The following is a 24,781-nucleotide window of genomic DNA, read 5'->3' as shown; positions in this document are numbered from 1 at the left end:
TCTTAACAAAAGTCACAGGGCAACAAAACAAAAATAATTCACTATTAAACAGCAATAGTAAAAACATTGCAACCATAAAACCTTGCAATTAGGTTAGAGTTAGAGCATAAAATTGTAATAGGAAGGGGTTTTAGAGTCTATATAGTGTAGAATGTACTTGAGTATTTCTGACAGATAATTACAATATGTGAAGTCCTGCAATATTGATCTCTACTTATTAATACTTAGTCTGTTGCCTTTCTTCATTTGCTGTATTTTCCAAACTCTGAAGTCTGCAGAGATTGCAGTTATAGAGCTAATCTGAATAGTCCCAAATCCGAATGATAGTGGGTATGTCACTCATCACATGGTTTCTAGAATTAACTCCACTTTATCTTTTTTTTCCTTAAAAATTAGATTTATGAAATTCAGAGCAATTTTGATAAAGAGAGAATGGAATCTCACAAGAAGATACGGAAGCTGGAAGATCTTCTGAGGTAAAAATAATATTTCATTATGAAATCCTTTCTTCAAATGGTTTTAAGAAAGATTATACAGGTAGTCCTTGACTTATAACCATTTGTTAAGTGATCATTCAGCATTACAACAGCACTGAAAAAAGTGACTTATGACCGTTTTTCACACTTATGATCATTGTAATACCTTTGTGGTCACATGATCAAAATTCAGAAACTTGGCTACTTGCATGTATTTATGACGGTTGCAGTGACCCAGGATTATGTGATGATCATTTGCAATCTTTGGACAAGCAAAGTCAATGGGAAAGCCAGATTCACTTAACGTGTTAATGACTTAACAACTGCGGTGATTCACTTAACAACTGAGGCAAGGAAGGTTGTAAAATGGGGCAAAATACACGTAACAATATCTTGCTTAGTAGCAGAAAATTTGGGCTCAGTTGTGGTTGTACTTCAAGAACTATCTGTAGTCCTTGTACTTTACTGATATTCTGATTCCAATTGCATCTAAAATTCATGGATTTGTCTGATAGCGAGATTCGTTGTAGTTTTATATAGAATTTTCTGTTTACAGATTTTGTCTGTAAATCTAAAATAAATTGATGCAAAGTTTCAACATCCTAATTACATGTGAAGTTTTTATAGATAAATAATATAAATATTCATACAGATTATATTATTTTATACTTGCTACATGAGTCTGCTTAAGTAGCTAAGTCACAAAAAAGTCCACAATGTCAGTTTAAAAAAAAAATCTCCCAGGTTTAATACATTAGACATAGGAGTGGGTGGCTAGATCCCAAGAAATCACTATAGATTTCATAGATGAGATATTTAAGATGAAGGGATTGTATTAAGAAAAAAAGGAAAATTCTAAAGCTCTATAAAAATATGGCTTTGAAAAACAAGAATAAAGCACCCAACTATAGTATTTTGAATTTTAAAAAATAGGCTTTAAGTGGAGGTATTCCAGAAATGTTAGGTTTCTTTTAATTGTATTATCTTGCCTTCATTTTACTTATGCACCTGAGGCTATTAGGGTTAGAAAATGCTGGGTGACTCATGTACTTTCTTCATAATTTTAAATGTGTTTGTTTAGTGTCCTTTGTATTGAGCAAAACTAATTAAAGTAAAGCAATGCCATTCTTACTTCCAGTCATGTATTACTGAAAATGAATGGCATGTTCCCTCAGGGGGAAAAAAAACGCGCACACACATGGAAGAAACATATTTGCAATAGTTATTCTGTTGCAATAGTTTCAGAAAGATTCGTCCATATTCAGTGATATGCTGCAATAAACTAAATGATCTCTGTCTTTTCAATATAAAGTCTAGTTTTTAAAGAAAGAAAAGGAAGAAAAAGACACTTTTCTATTTTTGAACTTTTAAATATTCCTCCCATCTACCTTGAATGCTAAAGTTCATGTCTGTTCATATTTTAATGCAACAAGAAAATTTTCCTTTTCCTAATTCTCCTTAGCTGCGCCAACCTCACCATTTTCTCCTTCTGCAGGACCTTTGTGCTGGTATGCCCACCAGTCTGGCCACCAACTTCCTTTCCCTACTTTCTCTTAGCCATTCCTATTGACCTTCTTTTTCTACTTCTCTGTATGGCCAACCCAGTTGGCCATCTTTGTAGCAGCTTTCCTGACTTCCATTCTCATTTTATCTATTTCTTCCTATCGTCCAATGTGGCCTTTGCTGGTCCCCCTGCTACTTTGGCCTGCCAGTATTGCAGAAACCCGTCTTAGAACTGTTATTTTTGCCCTGAACATAGGTCACCCCAAACTGATTATCCCATGAACAGAATAATTTGTGCACAGAATGTTGCTATATTGCACATACTTCCAGAGGGGAACTACAAGTTTATTCGTTTGTCGCAAGTTACTCCCCCTTTTCTTGTGTAAGCCAGCACACGTGTGCAGGGAAAAGAACAAGTTTAAATGGATATATTGTGCATTTCCTGACATCATCATCATCATCATCAAGTTGGAAGGGACCTTGGAGGTCATCTAGTCCAACCCCCTGCTCAGGCAGGAAACCCTATACCATTTCGGACAAATGGCTGTCTAGTCTCTTCTTAAAAACTTCCAAGTGTTGGAGCATTCACAGCTTCTGGAGGCAGGTTGTTCCACTGGTTAATAGTTCTAACTGTCAGGAAGTTTCTCCTTAGTTCTAGGTTGCTTCTCTCCTTGACTAGTTTCCATCTGTTACTTCTTGTCTTGCCTTCGGGCGCTTTGGAGAATAGCTTCAGTCCCTCCTCTTTGTGACAGCCCCTGAGATATTGGAACACTGCTATCATGTCTCCCCTCATCCTTCTCTTCATTAAACTTCATTAAACATTAAACCTGGCCTCTCCAAGCCTACCGATCTTCACTTTTTCCCAGTTTAATATGATAAGCCTTCTTCGCCTAAATATATTTATGAGTTTAAAGATGTGGAGTTAACATTTTCCTGAAGATCCTGAAAATGGTAGACCAGCATGACTTAATAGCTATTGATTGCATTGGTTCCTTCCACTTCATTTTGCCTTTTCCAACAACAGGAAATGTGATTGCCTTTATTTTTTTTTATTTTTTTAAATGGGCAGACTGTTACAAAAACACATAGTTTGCCTTTAAAATTAAAGAAAAAAAATGCCCAGAAGATGATGGCTTGAATGTTTTGTTAACAATTTATACTTCAGAACCGCCTCTGAAAAATCAAATATCTTCATGTACGCTTGCTAAATTTCTCACAAGAAAGAAAAGTGAAAGGATAGGATGGCACTAGCTCTATTAACAGGAGTCTATAGAAGAGAATATACAGGTAAGCCTCAACTTATGGCCACAATTGAGCCCCAAATTTATGTTGCTAAATGAGACAGCTGTTAAGTTAATTTTGTCCCATTTTATGACCATTCTTGCCACAGTTGCTAAGTAAAACACTGCAGTAAAGTTAGCTGTTAAGTCAATCTGTCTTCCCCATTGATTTTAATTGTCAGAAGGTTATAAGAGGTGATCACATGACCTCAGGACACTGCAACCATCATAAATATATGCCAGTTGGCAACTGTCCAAACTTTGATCACATGATCATGTAGATGCCGCAGTGGTCGTAATCGTGAAAAACGGTCATAAGTCAATTTTTTCAGTGCTGTTGTAATTTCGAATGGTCACTAAATGAATGGTTGAGGATTACCTACAGTAAGTCGAAGACTAGCTTGTGTAGCTCAGGGCTGAACTGTGGAATCTTTGTGATGTTACTTAGTTAGGTAATGAAACATCTGAAAGTAAACAACCAAACTCAAAGAGCAACAAAGACTCCATAAGAATCTATGTAACATAATTTTTCTGCTTTCAAAAAGGGGAGAGACTTGTAATCCTCACAATGGATGTTTTCCTCCTGGAACAAGTTGGTTGGATAAAGATCTAATTTTAACTCCTTGAAGGGAAAGAGTTTTCTCAATTTTTAGATCAAGTTTGCTACCAAGTAGAGAAGTCAGATTGAGCCTCATTTCTTAGGCAGCATTTTAGTATCTTACTCTTAAAATATTTTTATTAATTCATTTGGTCCTTTTATTTGTATCATTTAGGTTTTACTTTTAATAGCTTACTATCTGTACTTGTTGTATCTGTGATGAATGCTCCTGTTGATTCCTGAGAAATATGTGAATCTTGAAAGCATTTTTACTATTCCCTCTAGATAACATGTATGCTTTCTTTTCTATGTCATGGCTCCCCAAGTTTTGTTCCTTTGTTCTTTTATTCTTTTTACGAAGTCAGTGGTTTGATTTGGTGGTTAGTGACTATAATAAAAATTATGATTATTATGTTTAGTATCGTCCTCCAAAAGATTTAGCAAAGTGGTGTGAATGAGTTGGCTTATAAGCTTGCACAGTTATAAATTCAAATCCCTACATATCAAATTTAATTCCACAGCAGAACTTTTGAATTTTCTTATGGTTCCTTTTTTGACTGCTGCCACTATAATTTTGCCACTTCTGTCTTTTGTTCTCATGAATGACAGGATGGGCATACAAATCAGTGTGATAAATTGGAAGAGATGAGGTTATATAAGAGATTAGTACTTTGACAGTTCTCCTTGCCAGACCCATCACAAAATTCATTTTGGGTAAATTGAAGATTTTTTTTCCTCTTACAGTTTCCATTGCCAATTAACTGTTGAACATTTTTCAGCTCTAAATAAGAGTTCAGGGTTTCAGCCTCAGGCTAGCTATACTGCTGGCTGAAAATTTGGATGCAAACACAAGATTTTAGGTCAATTAAGTTTTATTTCTTTGTTTTGGTGCAATATCTACATGATTCTCAAAACTACCGTAATTCTCTAAAATTAAATAGGAATTAATGGAAAAGAAAAAGGTACTATGGTACTTTTTTATAGTACAGTTCCATACTCAAGGAATAAGCTGAGACATTTTCTGTTAACAAATGTTTCTATATTGTATTGGCATCCATTAATTTTGAATGGCTGAGCTAGGATGCTTCCAAGGGACTTTTTGTTCCTCTTTTCAAGAATGTAGATAATTCTCGACTTACAACTACAACGAAGCCCAGAATTTTGGTTGTTGTGTCTTAAGTTGAGGCACCATGTGTTCTTACTCTATTTTACAGCTGTTTTTATAACAGTTGTAAAATGAGTCACCATGGTCATTAAACAAATCAGGTGGTTGTTAAGTGAACATAGCCAATGGGCATTTCATTGCAAATCACAGTCTCGTGATGGGAATCTGGTGGTAAGCCAGTTGCCAAGCACCGAAAATGCAACCATATCTCTGTAATTTATAAAAGATACAATATTCTTATAAGTATTTATAAGGACATGGACCCAAAGGCCTTGCTCTGTAATGGTTCCCAGAACAACCTGGTCCTAGAAGGTGTGTCTGGTGCCTCTCCATATTAGCCCTTCAGGAGGCATTTAAGTCTCTCTTTAAACAGGCATTTGGGTATTGATATTTTGGGGTTGTTTGAATCAGGTAGATGCAATACATACTGGATTTTGTTGTTCTTTTGTTACATTTTAATTTTATCCTTTGAAATCTCCAATTCATTTAATTTTCAGATGTTAATAGGTAAGAGCTTTCCCGCCTCTTCTCTGCACTTTAAAACAGATTTGAAATCCATTAAGTCTCTTCTTCAGATATGTATATCTTCATTTAGATAAATATTTTTGCATCCATTCTATTAATAGGCCGAATGACACAAATACTTGGACGCATAATTTTTTGCTGTTCATTAATAAGAACCCTCTCACTATGAAGTTCCATTTTGGATATTTTATATTTAATGAGAAAAGATGGAAGTAATTTTTGGTTTGGTTTGGTTTTTGATCTTCTCCCTGGATTCTGAGGGCAATTCAAAGCCTTTATACCAGATTTTACTTGCTCAAATCAGAATCTTTCTGGGAACAAATAAACCATTTTCATTTGTGACAGGCAGATTCTTGTGTATTTGTTTTTCAATATTATCTATAGAATTATCCACACAAAGATTTTGAGAGGTGCAAAATGTGGAAAAAGCTACTAGATGTATCAATTTAAATTTTCTTTTGTTACATCAACTTTTCTTCTACCTGCCTCAAATGCTCTTCTAAGCCTGATAGATTCAGACAGTTCCAAATTGGTGGGGATGGCTGATTACTGTGTGACGATTCAATGGAAGATACGCCCAATTAAATGCAGAATTCCAGAGAATAGCTAGAAGACATAAGAATGCCTTCTTAAATGAACAGTGCAAAGAAATAGAAGAAAACAATAGAATAGGGAGGACACAGAGATCTCTTCAAGAAAATTGGAGATGAAGGGAACGTTTCATGCAAAATTGGACATGATAAAGGACCAAAATGGCAGGGACCTAACAGAGGCAGAAGAGATTAAGAAGAGGTGGCAAAACTACACAGAAGAACTATACAAGAATGAGCTTAATGTCCCAGATTACCACAGTTGGGTGGTCACTGACCCCAAGCCAGACATCCTGGATTAGAATGTGAAGTGAAGTGGGCCTTAGGAAATCTAAGCAACAACAAAGGTAGTGGAGGTGACAGTATTCCAGCTGAGCTATTCAAAATCCTAAAAGATGATGCAATAAAAGTGCTACACTCAATTTGCCAGCAAATTTGGAAAACTCATCAGTGGCCACAGGATTGGAAAAGATCAGTTTACATTCCAATTCCAAAGAAAGGCAGTGCCAAAGAATGCTCAAACTATCGCACCATTGCACTCATTTCACATGCTAGTAAACTATGCTTAAAATCCTACAAGCTAGACTCCAGCAGTATGGGAATCGAGAAGTACCAGAAGTACAGGCAGGATTTCGAAGAGGCAGAGGAACTAGAGATCAAATTGCCAACATACGCTGGATCATGGAGAAAGCTAGGGAGTTCCAGAAAAACATCTGCTTCATTGACTATGCTAAAGCCTTTGATTGCGTGGATCACAACAAATTGTGGCAAGTTCTTAAAGAGATGGGAGTACCAGACCATCTTATTTGTCTCTTGAGAAACCTATATGCGGGTCAAGAAGCAACAGTGAGAACTGGACACGGAACCACTGATTGGTTCAAAATTGGGAAAGGGGTCCGGCAAGGCTGTATACTGTCACCGTGCCTATTTAACTTATACACAGAGCCCATCATGAGAAAGGCAGGGCTAGATGAATCAAAAGTTGGAATTAAGATTGCTGGAAGAAATATCAACAACCTAAGATATGCAGATGATACCACTCTAATTGTAGAAAATGAAGAGGAACTAAAGAGCCTCTTGATGCAGGTGAAGAAGGAGAGTGCAAAAGTGGGCTTGAAACTCAACATTAAGAAAATCAAGATCATGGCATCCAGCCCACTCAATTCCTGGCAAATAGATGGGGAAGAAACGGAGGTAGTGACAGATTTTATTTTCCTGGGCTCCAAGATCACCGCAGATGGGGATTGCAGCCAAGAAATTAAAAGACACTTGCTCCTGGGGAGGAAAGCTATGGCAAATCTGGTCAGCATACTAAAAAGCAGAGACATCACCCTGCCAACAAAAGTGTGTATAGTCAAGGCTATGGTCTTCCCAGTTGCAATGTATGGCAGTGAAAGTTGGACCATAAGAAAGGCTGAGCGCCAAAGAATTGAGGCCTTTGAACTATGGTGCTGGGGAAGACTCCTGTGAGTCCCTTGGACTGCAAGGTGATCAAACCGGTCAGTCCTAGAGGAGATCAACCCTGACTGCTCTTTAGAAGGCCAAATCCCGAAGTTGAAACTCAAATACTTTGGCCACCTAATGAGAAGGAAGGACTCACTGGAGAAGAGCCTAATGCTGGGAAAGATCGAGGGCAATAGAAGAAGGGGACGACAGAGAATGAGGTGGCTGGATGGAGTCACTGAAGCAGTAGGCGTGAGCTTAAATGGTCTCCAGAAGATGGTAGAAGACAGGAAGGCCTGGAGGAATGTTGTCCATGGGGTCGCGATGGGTTGGACACGACTTTGCAACTAACAACAACAACAAATATAATATATGTGTGTATAAACTATGCACACATGTGTATAGTTTAGAGTATTTATAAGTACATATGGAATAAGGTTTGGGGACATTAGTATACTCTTTCTTCACTATTAGGAAATCATTTTCAGAACTATGTAGAATTTTATTTTAATTATAGTTCTTAGATTTACTAAGAAAAATAATAATTAAAATAAAGGACTTGGTCAATTTCCCTAAAGAAAAAAAGGCTTATATGATATGCAATTGATTAGATGAAAATGTGCGTAGCATTTAATCTGATTGATTTTATGATTCCATTTCATTTGTTATGCTAGAAAGTATTCAACAATAAATTAACATGTCTTAAAAATGTATAGTTAAATATGAGAATTACAGCATAAAAGCTGATATCATATTACTTACTGGGAAAAGTACAATCGTTCCTATGATCAGATAAATTGCACTCTTACCTGTAAGAGGCAAGGATGACATGATTCTGACTGGGAGAACCAGCTATAAATTTGGTTTTCCACAATCAACTGTTAATTGCATGTATTCAGATTAGTAAGGATTGTAAAGCCATATTTCCTGACTAAGCGAGGGACTTCAGTCATCTCCCTATAAGTTAAGATTTAAGCTACCAAGGAAAGTTTTAGCTGAAGCATCAGGCATGCTATTTCTTTTCAGTATCACTTTACTCATTGGTGTAGTTTTTACAGATACTTTCTATTCTACTTGATTTATGGTTGCTGGCACTTTGATATAGATCTTAGGTCCCTCATAACTTGGTTTAACTATCTTACTCCTCAAGTAGTCATTTTGCTATAGTTATTGAAATAAAAATGGATCCATTATAGTTATTGAAATAAAAATGGTACTCTGATGCTGGATTTATATTAGCATCTCATACTCCAAAACTTGGGATAGAGCATCAAGGTTAGACAGGAAACCTGGAGTTGTTATTTATTTGTTTGTTTATTTGTTTGTATTATTACTTTTACAAATAAGACAGTGAACATATCCAACACACTACTGCAGGAGGTGCTTTTCACCTGGGATAGCAGGCAAACAATCCCTCTCCTATCTTGCCATTATAGCAAACTGCTCTGGAACAGGCCAAGTTGAAGACACATCAGACACAAGCCTAGAGCTCACTGTGCATGAAGGAATGCCTTCCTCCAAAAAAGGTTTCATTAATAATTTTTATATTAATTATAATTAAAATTTAAGGAAATTCAGAAGAAAGAGAAGAAAAAAAATCATGAAAAAGAAAGTCTATCTAAACACTGTATATTTTTTCTTTTTTTAATAATTCATTTAATATCAAATTCCAGAAGTAAGTATTTGAGACTTTTGGTTGAGAGCCATGATGAGTTAAATGTTGCTTTTTTGGTAACACGGTGTTATGAAGCAGTTGGCAGCTGGATACAACATCCAAGCCACCTATCTCTTCTTGGAATAAGGGGAGATCTTAAGATAACCCACATGACTCCACACGGCTGCTGTTCATGAGTAAACCATGTAATTGTCAATTTGTGGTGCTTATGGATCCAGTGGCTGGGAGTTGGGAGAGAAACCATTTTTGCTCAACACAGCCTTTTTTAAGAACATTGAGTTTGACCGAACATAATCAACTTGGATTTGCATTTTTTTCTGTTGCTTTGGAAGGATTAAATTCCTTTGGAATTGTAAGCAATATTACATTTGCTAGGTGAGTCTCCTCCTCTTTAGAGAAAGAATTTTAAATACAATTTTAAAAGCATTTGAAAAATGTTATTAAACAAGATAATAGGGCTTTAAAGGTTGGAAACTAGAGGGTGCTAGAGGATAACAACAGAATGCAAGGAAATATTATAATAATGAACATTGATGAAAATTATGAAAAGTTTTTGAAAATTTATGACAAATGAGCTTTGAAATTATTGGAAATGATGGATAGATGAACTGTTAAGGACGCAGTGGAAGAAAAACAAGACACTCTGGATAAATTTGAAATTAATCTGAAAGTGGATATAAATGTGGCAAGTAATGAGAGCGATGCAGAAAAGGATGTACTGGACTTTCAAATGAAATAGGATGATGCTTCAGTGCCTAAAAGACATATGCAACCATCAAACCAGAAAGGAGATATAGATATTTTTCTTTTACTTGATGTACAAAGGAGATCTGTCAGAGTTTTGAAGGAATTTTTGACAAGTGACAAAAAGATTGAATTCCTCTTACTGGCTGTACAAAAGAGACTTGCTAAAGTTTTGAAAGATTTTGATGAGAAGGATAAAACAAAGATGACAAGAAACCAAGCTACAGGAGTCTATTTGACTGGGTTAAGAGTTCAGATCTTTTAAATGTATAGGGAATAATACAAAGCTGGCTTATTTTATCAAGGGGACAATATAGTTATATCTGACATCCCTTACTGGACTTTTGCTGATAAGGAATGAATGAAAAGATTTGGAATTTTATTTTTAGTTAACAGATGAGACAGAGTGAAGAGCAATGGCACAAATGACTCTGTAATATAGGCATTGAATAAGCAATATTCCCTCACAGTTAATGCGGCAAGGTAAAGGGCAAAGAAAGATCATCTAGACTCTAAACCAATAGTTGGGTATGGTCATCCCACTTTAGGCCTTCACTTTCATGAAACCTCTCTAGTCTTTGGGAGGCATTAGAAACACATTTTGGGACTTGAAGGGCCGATCTTAGAAATTTGGATTGAACAAGTTTGAACACTGCAAAATTGGAGAAGGGGCATAGCTGGGCATCATAAAGAAATTGTGCTATAGGCTTGGTTTCTATTAATTCAAATGCTGCAGATATATTTACTTTATTCATTTTTTTGGGAAAAAATCTGTAAATTGATTTCTAACTGGTTTTACTTGCAGTACTAAGTTAATGCTCTCAGTGTTCTTTAAAGGCCAGTATGTGTTCTTAAAAATATTGCTGCAGTGTCAGGATAGAGTAGAAGAGAGATGGGTCTTCTGTGAAGTTTTGGAGAGTGAAAGTTTGTGTAGAGGAGATGGCCCACCATTGAGTTCATATGGAAATTGAATAAGAATGGGACCAATATGCAGCCTTTCTTGACACCCTGTCCAGTTCTAATGGCACTTGTAAAATGATCCTGGGGGTTACATATTACTTTGAGTGAGATCTCTTTATGAAACAAAGATTAGATGAACTAATTGTTGGTTAATTGAGAATGCTTCCATTTTTTCCAATATTTATCTATTAAATATTAAAATATTATTGTAGAAATTGGTCTCTTTTCTTTCTCCTGATGAAGTGCATAAATATGTCTCTTGGCACATTTCTAAGCTTTGCATGTCATATATTAATTTTGTACACTTTGTTCAGTTCTGCATCCATCTGTTCTTCGTCCTACCAAAACTTTTGTTAAAAATTCATATTAAAGAAAACCCCTCTCTAATATCTTCACCAGGTTTCTCTGAAACAGTTCTCAGTCTTAAAATACTTTCTCTCTTATGGTGCCACGTTATCTAAATCTTTTTCTATCTTGATTTATTATTTCTGTTTTATTTTCCACCATTTCCATTTTGTCTTTAATTTATTTGACCTTTCCACTCAGCTTCACAGATTCTTCAACATTTTTATTCATCCTTTCTTTCATATTTGCAAATCTTTCCTCTGTTCTCCTTTCAAATGAAACTAGATCTCTTTTAACACTTATGCTGTAACATTCTTCCCCAGTGCTTCAAAACAATCTTTGTAAAATCTCTGACATAAACCCTTTTCCTGTTATTTGCTCTGTTTGCTCTCTCCAGCCTTTTTTTTGCTGCTTTTCTGGTAGTAGCTATTTCTATTCTTTAATATGTAATCCAGAAAGTAAAAGTTAAAGAGATTCCTCCCGTTTTTTCTGTATCTTTACCTCTTTCATCCCATTTGATACTCATGTAGTCACATAAGCTTTTGGAACTTTCCCTTATCTTTGTTTAACAAAACCAACTGTCCTTTTTAGCAAGTTCAAACAGTTCCCACAGATGTATGTATTATTTATTTAATTAATTTAAACTATTTTAAAGTAAACAATATTTCAACTTCATCTGCTTCCTTAAGTCTTTTTAAACTTTCTTAATTCAGACTCTTGGAAGGCTTTTTCCTTTTAATTGGTTTTAAATCCTTGCAATTATTTCTTTTCTTTTTAGTTTAAACCTGTTAAAAGGATCACTCACTAGGTGGTTTAGTAGCTGTGCTGCTTGGAAGATCTCTATTGTTTTTAAAATTATTGTGATCCAAATATGCACTGGAAAATGGAGTGGGTGAATCCAGTATCCTTAAGCAGTCTTCACATGAGGTTGTGAGCCTGGTATTTCTTCTTTGGCTCCTTGTTTTGTACTCATGGGTTGCTTGGAGAATCCCTCCAGATCTTGCAGGTTTCCTTGCAAGGAACTGTCTTTTAGAACTCAAGTATGCAATCTCCTACCTTCTTCTTGCCTGAAGAAGCTTCATTGGCCCAGATTTACCACTCATTCATCAGTCTCCACCTCAGTACCATCTCTGCTGTTCAGAAACATTTTGGTTTGCCATTTTCTGAATCTCTTAAAACTAACAATAATAGAGTCACCAATCTCCAAAAGTGTGGGCTTTTAACTTGCGAGGAGTCCTGCACAAGCTCACTGCAGCAGCTTAACTGCAGCAGCAGAAGTTGCCTGGTGGTGCTGTGGCATAGGCTGAGCCAGGAGCACCATGTAGCAGGAGTTCCCTCTCGGTCTGAACTGCAGCAAGTGCCAAGGGACCATGCTGTTGCAATGAAGCTGAGGCAGCAATCTTGCCCCTTTTCCCCAGATAGCAGGCCTCGCATTGGTAGCTGACCTGCTTCAGACCTTAGAGCCTCCAGTGCATGGAGGAGCACCTCTCTTCAAAACAGGTTGCATCCTTTCCTCCTTTCAAAAGACGTTAAATTCATTTCTCTCCATCCTCCAAAGGAAGTTTAATTTCCTTTCTCCCTTAAAAAAACACTTAAAAATCAATGGAAGGTTCTGAATGGCCAAGTCAAAACCTGGATCTAAATCCCATCAGTGATTTGAAACAGGCTGTGCATGGAAGAAACTCTTCAAACATCACACAACTGAAAAAACATCCTCCCATTGATGTCAGAGACTAATAGATATAAGAAATGCCTACTTAAAGTTGTTTCTGCTAAAGGGAGCAATACCATATACTAGAGCTCAGGGTGCACTTATTTTTTCCATGGAAGGAAATGGCATACTCGTTCATTTTTCATTGAATAAATGGTTCCATAGACGATTTTCATAGTTTTTCTTTAGCTTTATATACTGGTTGGATGAAGACAAAATATTAATATATCCACATATGTTAAAAGGGGCGGGGGGGACTAAATTGGGTATATAAGCTACTATACACTAGCCACAGAATTTTGGAGAGATTGTGGATAGGAATTGCTCTTTGAAGTATTTTTTAAAAATCACAATATACTAAAATATTATCTTAAGTGAATATTTTAGGATGATTGGATAATGTTATTTAAGGAAAGGTGAAATTCCGCATGACTCAAAACTGCAGTGCTTCTACAACTTTTTTTTTTTACTGGGGATTTTTTTTAAAGAACTCAATCCTTTGTTTAGGTGATTTCAGATCAGTGGGAGAGTAAAAATAATAACATTGTTTTCTCCTTCAAAATACTAGTCGTGAAAGGCAAGATAAGCAAGGACAGAAGATTAAAAAGTGAATATTATAATGAATATTATTTTAAGCGAGTCTGACAAAAGCCCTGTCTTTTATGCGAAGGTGTGCTTTTTTAATTTGATATTTTAACAGCGAAAATCTTTTCTGCCTTCTAGGGAGAGGGAGGAGCATCTTACTCAGGTGATGGAGGCACAGAGACTACAAGCCCAGCAGGCTGATGCTGCCTTGGAGGAGTTTAAGCGGCAGGTGGAGCTGAACTCAGAAAAAGTGTACGCAGAAATGAAAGAACAGGTGAGAAGGTCACAGGGCCAGCCTTTCTGGAACTCTCTGTCTCAGTGGGAGAGTATATTCTTCTTTTATATGGCTAGAAACATATTTCACTTGATTCTGGAACATCAAACTCTTTCACTATGTAGTAGCTTTGCCTGGGAATCAGAAGAAAAGATGTCAGCAGCTGATTAATCTTTTAAAACAGAATTTTCCAAAACCCTCCAAGGTTTTAGTACTGAATAGGATTTTTCCAAATAAATAAATTATTAACTTGCATCCTGTTTGTGGCTTTGGTTTTATAGCTCATTGTTTTACCTCATTTATTTTCTAAAACCCATCTCAGCCCTACTACCCTCCAGCTATCTTTCTGAAAAATATTACCTTAATTTCTAAAGTCAGCATTGCTATGATATATGGTATGATAGTGGAATAATGTCAAACATGTTCCCCCTTTTTAAAAAATTAATAAAGCCCTTTGTATTTCATTGTAATCTTGCAGGGATCATCCTTGTTGGCACAACTCCCTGAGGGTAAATAGAAGAATCAAAATAGAAGAGTCAAAGCAAAATGAATAAATGTTTCTTAAAATGCCATATATTTTCATCAAAGGAGATAAAAGTGGACATGGTCCAAAGTATTGGTACTCCTCCAGCTTTTCCCCAAAGAATCCCAATTGGTTATCATTTTCATTTGTTTTATTATTTATAAGAGAGACAGTTTGGTGCAGTGGTTAACGCATTAGACTAGAAGCCATTAGACTATATCATGACTTCTAGGTTTGCTTAGGGACAAAGCCAGCTGGGTGACTTTGAGCCAGTCATTTCTCTCAGCCTTAGGAAAAAGGCAATGGCAAATCACTTAAGAAATCTTGCCAAGAAAACTGCAAAATTGTCTAGGCAGCTACCAGGATTCAAGATTGACTTGAGGGCACCCAAATAGGGGGAAAAATGCAAAAATATATTAAGTCATTCATCAAAAGCAAAGTGTCCACTCTATGGACTATGGAATAAAGAATGGTGAATCTCATTTATTTGTGTCAGGTTCAATTTATTTCACAGCAGATTGAGATTTTGGGGATGGGGATAAGTGGTAGGGTACCAGTAGTTTTAATCACATGTTTTTAAAGTCTCAATTCCCCTTTACGTTCCAGGAGTTAGTGGTGATTGTTGTATACAGTCTTGCCTATATACAGCATGAAAAAAGTGTTGTATTTGAGATTTGTACCACTACTTTTAATCACATCTGTAATTAAAGTCCCAATTGCCCATTACTTTCCAGGAGTTAGTGGTAATTGTTATAGACCAGGGGTGCCAAACTGCCAGCTCGCTGGCCGGATGCGTCATGCCAAAACCACGCCCACCCCATTGCTGGCAATGGGAAAAAAGTTGCAATACGTCGCAGCATGTCACATGAGGTTGTGAGTTTAACACCCGTGCTATAGACAGCCTTGCCTATATACAGCGTGAAAAAAAGTTTTGCATTTGAGATTGAGTTAGTGGCATGATTGTGGTTCACCTTTCTGTACACATATCCCTCTTTAGATTCTTAATACACTGAAGGAGCAGTTATGTTTTCATGACATAGAAAATAAATATCAATTGTGTTTAGCTGATAAAATAGAATTATGAGAGTTGTCACATTTCTGTAGGATGCTTTGATCAATACCAACATTTGGGACATACTGCATTCTGTTTCTAAGGCTTGATATAAATTCAGGTTTTTGTCCTTGATTTGTTCACTTACATCACAAATGAACAAATGAACTTACATGAACACATTTTTGATAACCAAAACCAGCACTTAGCATATTGGTGGGAGCATTGAAGATTGCCAACTATGTAGACTAACACCATACTTGAGGATGTGTTGAGATTTTTGTGAAGATTTCATCATTTTTCAAAAAGTATAATGTGTAGTATTATCCTACACCCTATATTATAGCATATATATATATATATATAAAAATTTTATACCGCCCTTCTCCCGAAGGACTCAGGATGGTGTACAGGGTAATAAATATCAAAATACAAAATACAAAAGTTAAAAAAGATTAAATAATTATGCCCGATATAATACAGTAATTAAAAGCTATGTTAAAACCCAAACCCCGAACCCATCAGACCAGGCCGGCTTGTTCAAATAAATAGGTTTTTAGATCGCATCGGAAGGAGCGAAGGTCGGGGGCCAACCGGAGCTCAACCGGCAAGCGGTTCCACAGGTCTGGCGCGCCCACAGAGAACGCCCTCCCCCTGGGGGCCACCAATCGACATTCTCTGATCGGAGGCACCCTGAGGAGGCCCTCTCTGTAGGAGCGCACTGGATGGAGGGAGGTTGACGCCGGCAGCAGGTGTTCCACACTTCAGAATTGCAGCACACTGGCACCAGTTTTCAGCAATCACAGCCAAAGGGGAGTCCAGACAGGCATTTAGATTTCTGAAGTGGGCTTCCTTCTTTCCATCTAACAGAAAAGATTAACATAATGGTACATTGACTCAAAAGGAACAGTTCTTTGAAGTTTTTTTTTTGATGATTGCTATTAAGCTTGGCACACCTATGGTAGATTTGTTTGTGATGAAAGAAGACAACTAATTGTCTCTCTTACAATTAAGATGCCCATGCGTAGAAACTCTGGGAACATGACTGCTGTGCTGTTCAGCCTAGAGAAATGGTGGTCGCAATGAGTTATGATGGTATAAGACAGAACAGCCTGATTGCTATTCCTTTGTGTGTGGTGCAGGGCTTGATTTTTCCCAGCCTCACCCCCATTGAACATTTGCATGAAGACTCAAGGAGATGTAAGTTGAAAGTCTGAAGTTTAATACCAATACTGTGATGATATTCAGTGTTACTCCACTAATCCAGACTGGTGATGTAATTGAGATCCTATCTCAGTGCTGGAGGCTGTGAGAACAGACATAAACTGAATTGTAGCACGATGCTGTTATTATTTGTCTGTGCAGGTTCTCTGTCTTCTCCAGTAGTTTCTTTGGATTGCATAGTAGCAAGTACATAACCTGGGTTTTTTTTTTCTGGAGTCATGACTGCTGCTAGAATAAAAGGGAAGCTGTTGTCAAGGGAGACTTTCCCCCCAGTTTTGATAGTATACAACATGTTGCCCTGTTGGGGTGGGAAAATCTTCATATGATAACATCTGCCCTTGCACAATCATTTTAGACTATTGCAGTCTGCTGTACATGGGGCTGTCTTTAAAGATCACTTGGGAGCTGTGGTTGGTTCAAAATGCAAGGGCCTTGTGACTTACTGCATTTGCAGTTGAGCACATTACACCTCTACATTAAGCCTTGTACTGGTTACTAACAGGCTTTGGGATACAATTTGAAATGATGCTAACTTGTAAGGCTATACAGAGTCTTGGTGCCTAGTTACTTGTAGGACCACTTTTCCCATTGGAATTAGTCTGGCCAGTTTGACCGACATGAAATTACTAGCCCGGTCTCATCTTAGACAAATGAAGGGGTCAAGGCTTAGGAGCGCTGCTTATTGGTGATAGACCAGTCCTTTGAAAAGCCTCCTCCTTTAACATCTGGCTGGGTCCCAACCTGATTGCCTTCTAGAAAATGCTCAGAACAGAGTTTTTCCAGGGGAAATTTGGGTCTTGATACCATTTTGGTTTATTTATATTTTGGCTATTGCTTAATTTTATTTTGTGGTTTCATTATTTGCAGATGAGTCTGATATATATACTGCAGATTGTTTCTTGTCTTCTAAATAGTGAGAATGTTTCTGGATTTGGTGGCCCATAAATAGGGTGAATAAATAAATATAACCGAGAAGTCGACTTCCGGTTTGCCATCATGGCCGCTGGAAGGCGAACTCTGTCTTCCGCGTTCCATTTCATTCCTCTGGGGAACCCTGGAAAGGGTCAAAAGTCACCCTGTAGGGGCGACAAGCAAGGAGGGGACTCCCACTTGATCGTGGGAGGGTAGCAGCCCTTCCACTGGATCTGGGCAGCCCTCCAAACTGGAGGAGGAAAAAACGGTCATAGCAATATGGCTTGTCACTAAGTTGCAGACAGCCAAAGTCAAACTTACCATCAAGCACTTCTAAAGCAATGCAGATGAAACTGGGTGAGATCTGATCTTCTCTTTAAGTTCTTAAGTATTTTTTTTCCTGTAAAAGCTGCCCAAAGTATCTTTTCCCCCTGTATGGAGAGAGGGAATGGAATTTCTACCCCACCCTCTAAGAACAGCGGCGACTGACTACCAAGGTGAATTAAAGCACTAAAAGAACAATTTTAATCTAATTGGATTTATAAGTTTCTGAAACTTGGGGACCAAAAGTTTTCTTATTTTTACTGGAGACTTTTGTTTTTAATCTACAAAAAAAGAAATAAAACTGGAAAGAGGATTATAAAAAATTTGGACTTAAAAAACTTTAAATGGCATTAGTGACATCTTGTGCATAGTTTGGTATTACAACTTGTTATTGCCTAAAACAGACTTGGCTTGAAGCCCAGACTTCAGATAAAACTCTTTCGACCTTGATAGATACCACCTGTGAGAAACTCAGCTGTAAAGAGAATTTCTGGGCAGCATAATTGGCCTGCTTGAACTATGAATGTAAACCTTTACTGACTTTCAGAGCTATGTGTAGAGAATTGCTTTCCTATTTCTTTAGCTGAGAAACATTTGTTATTACACGAGATGATGGAATACCATGGACTATAAAATCTTACTTGACAAGTGACTTCTACTATAAAGACCACCTATAATACATGAAATAGAGATCCCATGCCTAATTATAAAAATTATTTTTAGTGTCTGATTTTAAAGTCCTCAATTTAACACACTAGAGAATATGGATGAAGACCAGGAAAAGATCCTTTCCATGTTGAAAGCAATATATGAAACAATTCATTCAGTTTGTGACAAAATAAGGTGCAACATAAAAGAGCAAGATGCCAGCTTAGACATACAAACCGAAATTTTGACTACAACCAAAGAACTAACAACACAGAAGGTAACAGGAGAAGTGGAATAATCAAATACTAAGACAGAGGACTCAGTTGACCAACATATACAGTTAATAGAAAATCCAGAAAGGGGAGTGACAGTACTGAAAATGGGAAAGAGTTTCTATATAAATCAAGAAATTTGAGGAGAAAGAAGAAGAAGAGATTGAATTTGAATTGAATTTGAATTTATTAAATTTATATGCCGCCCTTCTCCCTAAGGACTCAGAGCGGCTCACAACAATAAAAGTTAAAAACATAAAATACAAAATTTAAAAAAGAATTAAACAATGAAGTAAATACATAAAAATAGACCAAATAAAACCAAATTTAAAACTACAGTCAGTCCAGGCCCGATTGTTGGAACATCCATATCTTCAGGTCACGGTGGAAGGACCGAAGGTCAGGGGCCATCCTCAGCTCCGGAGGCAGTTCATTCCAGAGGGTCTGTGCACCCACAGAGAAGGCTCTCCCCCTGGGGGTTGCCAGCCAGCATTGCTTAGCTGACGGAACCCTGAGGAGGCCGACTCTGTGGGAGCGAACTGGGCGATGGGAGGTTGATAATGGCAGCAGGTGGTCTCGCAAGTACCCCGGGCCTAAGCCATGTAGGGCTTTAAAAGTGATTACCAGCACCTTGAATCGCACCCGGAGGACAACCGGAAGCCAGTGCAGCTTGCGCAGGATTGGTGTAACATGGGAGTATCGAGAAACTCCCATAAGCACCCGCGCAGCCGCATTTTGCACCAGCTGAAGCCTCCGGGTGCATTTCAAGGGCAGCCCCATGTAGAGAGCGTTGCAGTAATCCAGGCAAGAAGTGACAAGGGCGTGGGTGACCGTGCATAGGGCATCTCGGTCCAAAACGGGGCGCAACTGGCGCACCAGGCAAACTTGTGCGAAGGCCCCCCAGTCACAGCAGTTAGATGATCCTCCAAGGTAAGCTGTGAATCCAGGAGGACACCCAAGTTGCGAGCCCTTTCTGAGGGGGGCAATACCTCCCCCCCCATCAAAAGAGGTGGAACATGTTGGACAATACGCGATGCCGGTATCCACAGCCACTAGGTCTTGGAGGGGTTCAGCCTGAGCCTGTTCCTTCCCATCCAGACCTTCACAGCCTCCAGGCACCAGGACATCACGTCAAGGGCATCACTGGGTTGGTTTGGGGTGGAGATGAACAACTGGGTATCAGAATAAGGCTGAAGAAAATTGGGCTTTTAATTTATTACAGGGGATTTCATATTATTTAGTTACATATTAGAGGGTTAAAGGGAGAAGTTAAGGGGAATTTTGGTCATTTAATTTTAAATATTTGGAAATTAGTTGAAAATAAGGATTTTATTTGTTTAATATTTAAAAATTAGACCCAAAAGAAAAAAAATCATGAATATATTTGATTTATTGATTAACCAAGACAATACATATAATGGATGTCATGGTTCCGATGAATAAGACAAATCAAACAATTTGGAGGCATATTATTTGTCTAAAACGTCTTAGTAATGAAACGAAACATCGGCACTCATGGAGGGATGCCAGAATCTGAAATCTCCTCCCCCCAAACCGATCATAACACACACACAATCCCTGCCCTTATCTACATGACATAAATCACATTAGCCAATTAGTTTTACATGTGAGGTTTCACTTCCCATTCTGTACGTGGCTTTTTGCAATCTTACCACAACTTCCGGGTGATTCCTCCCTCCCAAATGAAGCGATTAAAATAACAGGCTGTCTCTTATATTGTCAGTGCAAAAACATGTCAATGTTTGCAGCATTGACAGGTTTTGATTTATTGAAGGGGATACTGTATTATTAATTAGATGATTTAATATGGTGGGAAATAGATAACTTTTAGAAAATAGAACAAGACTGTACTCAAATAGATAAGATGTGTATTTTGAATATTAGATTCTGTTATGAATTGAGATAAGGGAAACTTTGGTTACCTAAAGCCTGGAAATTATAAATATCAAACATTAAATTTGAATATTGATGGGAAACTAAAAATTGGGAAAAAACCAATAATAGGAAATTGATTGTCTATAAAGATTGAATGTAAAAGTAATTAAGATATGTATAAGCTAAAATGTATTGATAAAAGTAATAATGATGTTTTTACTTGGTTGATATAATAAGAACTGCATTAGTTTAAATAGAGACAGTAGATGTTAAGGGGAAAAGAGAGGAAATATTTGATGTAACTTGAGTTTGTACTAAAGATTTGCATATGTTATTGAACTATTGAGTAACCCAGCCACCACGTTGCTTTTTAAATACTTAAATGTAAAATTGGAAAATTAATAAACTATTATTTAAAAAAAAAGAAAAATAATTTGGCTGTATAAATAGGAAGATTTAGTTTTCAAAAAAGTTAAACTCTTCCATAAACCTCTGAAAAAGATGTCAGAAACAAAGATGAGAATCAAGTCTTTCTCCATAGCCGAGAAGGAATCTCCAGAATAAGATTTGCTGGTATTTTTCTTGTGTTGAAACTGTCAAGAGTTTCTAGATTTTCTTTTAGTAACCCTCTTTACATATATATGTTGTTTCTTATTTTAAGTAGATGTTTATGTAATGAAACCTCCACATACTTATTTAATAAATATAATGATAGCAAAAAAACACCATGATTTCCAAGATAAAAGTCTTTGAAAGAATACAAATGGAATGTAATAAAATCTTCAGCACTTTGTCCTACTGTTTTTGTTTCAATAAATAGCACTTGAGGCTTTTAGATTTTATCAGGTGTAAAATTAGATTGTTCTTCAATGATATAAGATTCTCATCTGATAACATTTTAAATGACTAAATTTGTGCTTTTTTAATGATCTGTGTTTATCTGCTTGTCACTTTACTGATAAAACATTGGATCTCATTTTTAACTGTTAATGGATAATAGTTTTTAAGATTTTGATGGTGTGGAAATAATTACACTATCTGCCGTGTCTGTTATGAAATTAGGTATTCTTGCTTATTTTGTAGATGGAAAAGGTAGAAGCAGATCTTGGCAAATCAAAATCTTTCCGTGAGAAGCAGTCAAAAGAGTTCTCCTGGCAGTTGGAGGAGTTGAAACAAAAATATGAACAACAGGTTAGTTAATGTTAAGAAAATGTTTCTTAATATTTTGCATGTTGGGGTCAATTACTTTACGCTGTTTTAACGGTTTCCTTTTTATCAGTGATCTTGGAAGCCATTGACCTGCTTTCAAAGTGATTCATTAACTCACAGTTACAACGTTCTTCCTCTACTTGGTACTTGAGCAAATAATTTTACTGCATCTCCATAATTTTAAAACTTTCTGGTTATACAGAGAAGCATAAGCTATAACAGAAATTCTTATAATAGAACTTAAATTATTTCCTCTATATGCTCATTTGATTTGGTTGAATAAATGAATGAATATTATCTTTTTGGTTAAAAAAATATTGCATTTACCCATGTGAAGATATTTTGAGATCAGAAGAAGAAATAGATAGAATAAGAGGAATGGGAAGAATAAGAACACGTTTAAAGTCAATTTATTTCAGTTAATTAAAAAAACATTTTAAAGTCAATTTAATCCAGTTCAACAAATAATATTGATAATTTAAGCTGGTTGCTACATTGAGATACCATATCTATTGTCATGATAGAGATGAGTATCTTACTTTTAGGATTTTCTTTTGTGACAAAATGTGACAAAAATTAAAATCCTCAACAATGGTATAAAATGGCTTTGAGTCTGTTTATTATTGATATGTAGGTAATAAGCTCATTATAAGATAAAAATTCTTTATTTGTATAAGCATTTATAACAAAAAAGCATTCCATAATATCTATGACAAAGTATATCAAAAATTCAAACTGATTCCTATTAAAATCTTCTATGATAATATTTCTCCTTGTCTTTGTTCCGAAAGCAGAAATTGTTTTTTGAAATCTCAGACTAGAGATACAGCCATATTTTTCTTGCCATTTTTCTGCTTACGATGGACAGGTTTTTTAACACTGTTATGAAAGAGCTCTTGACAGTCCTTTCTACTTCAAATATTCAAATATTTTGTTTGATGAAACAGATGCCCACTAAAGCAAGGGTCCCTAATCTCTGGGTGAAGGCCCACTAGTGTGCCATGAGTTGTTTGAAACTGGGCCATGGAAACGGTGGGTGAATGTGTGCTTAAGCAGCGGGTGAGCACATGCACGTTCCATTTGCGTGAGTGGTGAGTGCACATATATGCCATTTGTGCAAATGGAACTATCTGCATGGTGGCTGGCTGCTCAAGTGAACCATCCCTTCTCTCCCACCCTGGAAAGGTTGGGGAACTCTGTACTAAAGTGTTCCTTTGATTTTGAGAAAAGGTGAAGTTGTATGGTGCCAAATCTAGACTGTATGGCAGATAGGGTAAAATAGAGATCCCTGAATGAAGGCAAATATGCTTGTTCCAGGATAATGTTGCAGGATCCAATCTGGGTCAGTCACCAGGACCTGATTGTGCTGGAGCCCATCCTTAGGGAACTTTTGTGAATGAACCTTTATTATCAAAGTACAACATGTGTACAGTGAGATTGGCTGAGCCTCCCTTCGTGCTCCACCCCCAAATCACAGTGACAACAAACCCACCATCTTGTTACACCATGTAAACTAATTGCACAACACACCGGCCTCGCAAATCAATCATACATAGAGTTATTTCCCATTCAGGAGACTGACAGCCCATGGATAGAAGCTGTTCTTCAACCTGTTGGTATGACTGGCTATGCTTCTTTATCTCCTACCTGATGGTAGGAGAGTAAAGAGGTACTGACCAGGGTGTGAGTCGTCCCTGAGAATTTTCCTCTTCCAAGGCAGTGAGCCCTGGCAATGTCATCCAGTGGTGTCATGTGATGTGCTCACCACCCTCTGTAATATTTTCCTATCCGTGGCTGTCAGGCCAGCATACCAAACCACAATACAGTGCAAGAGGACGCTCTCTATAGTAGACCGGAAAAAAAAAGAAGGTCATTAGTCGTTGTTCTACCCTGTTCTTCCGCAAGACCCTGAGGAAGTGGAGTCTCTGTTGGGCCTTTCTAGCCACCTATGTTGTATTGACTTTCCACATAAGATCTTCACAGAGGTAGACTCCGAGGAATTTACAGCCCCCCACCCCCGATGTAAAGTGGGGCAGGTTCCTCTCTTTTCCTCCTGGTCTAGCACCATCTCATTTGTCTTGCCGATGTTCAGGTGCAAGTTGTTGTCTAAACACCATAAGGATAGCTTTTGTACCTCCCCCCTGTATGCTGTTTCATCTCCACCTGTAATAAGACCCACTACGTTGGTATCATCTGTGAACTTAATGATCGTGGTGGATGGGTCAGACGATACACAATTGTATGTGTACAGTGAGTATAGGTAGGGGCTAAGCATGCAGCCCTGTGGTGAGCCCGTGCATAGCTGATAAGTACCAACTATCAGGTACTTAGGAGCCAAGGACTTGGCAGCTCATGAAAACAACAGCCAATGACTTAACAACATGCCAATCAACAAATAAAAAGACACACACAAGGCACCACATAAATACTAAGCATAGAATAGCCCAAAGCGCACATTCTGTTGGGAGAGAATTCCCTGAGGATGGTCTCCAGTATGAGTCCGAAAGCTGAGAAGACAACATCTGGTCCTAGTGATTGACTCAGATTGGATCCTGAAACAGAGATCCATTTTTTTTCAATGACTCAGGAAATGTAATACCTAGAGTTGTGTTGCAACAAAATTTCCAAAGTCTCTTTCATTGTTATTTCAGAGTTTTGAGTGTTGCGGTGTAGAACTACAAGTTGATAGTACTGCTACTTTCTGTCAAAAGTCTGGTCGTCCCCCCCCCCCCCCGGAAAGCATTGTGATGATTTCCTGTTTTTGCCATTTGATCACTTAGCATGAAGAATTCTTTGTAGATTTCAAGTCTTGATTGTTTCAGTTCTACCATCAGGACACAAGAAGCTC

At 37.3% G+C, this 24,781-nt stretch overlaps 1 protein-coding gene across 4 annotated transcripts in view; it reads left to right on the top strand.

Annotated features, from left to right (window-relative positions):
- Positions 1-24,781, top strand: part of CEP112 (centrosomal protein 112) — a gene marked incomplete at its 3' end in the record, with an annotated part of 302,148 nt that overhangs the window by 104,669 nt on the left and 172,698 nt on the right. For all 4 annotated transcript variants that reach the window (XM_083355444.1, XM_083355442.1, XM_083355443.1 and 1 more), the window contains 3 exons: positions 397-476; positions 13,739-13,874; positions 21,808-21,915. In XM_083355444.1, the coding sequence (XP_083211570.1) occupies positions 397-476; positions 13,739-13,874; positions 21,808-21,915 (324 nt within the window). The remainder of the gene's footprint in view (positions 1-396; positions 477-13,738; positions 13,875-21,807; positions 21,916-24,781) is intronic.

The sequence above is a fragment of the Vipera ursinii genome (assembly GCF_947247035.1).
Source record: "Vipera ursinii genome assembly, chromosome: 2".
Taxonomy (NCBI): Eukaryota; Metazoa; Chordata; class Lepidosauria; order Squamata; family Viperidae; genus Vipera; species Vipera ursinii.
The sequence above is the reverse complement of the archived record's forward strand: the minus strand, read 5'-3'. Positions and strand labels throughout refer to the sequence as shown.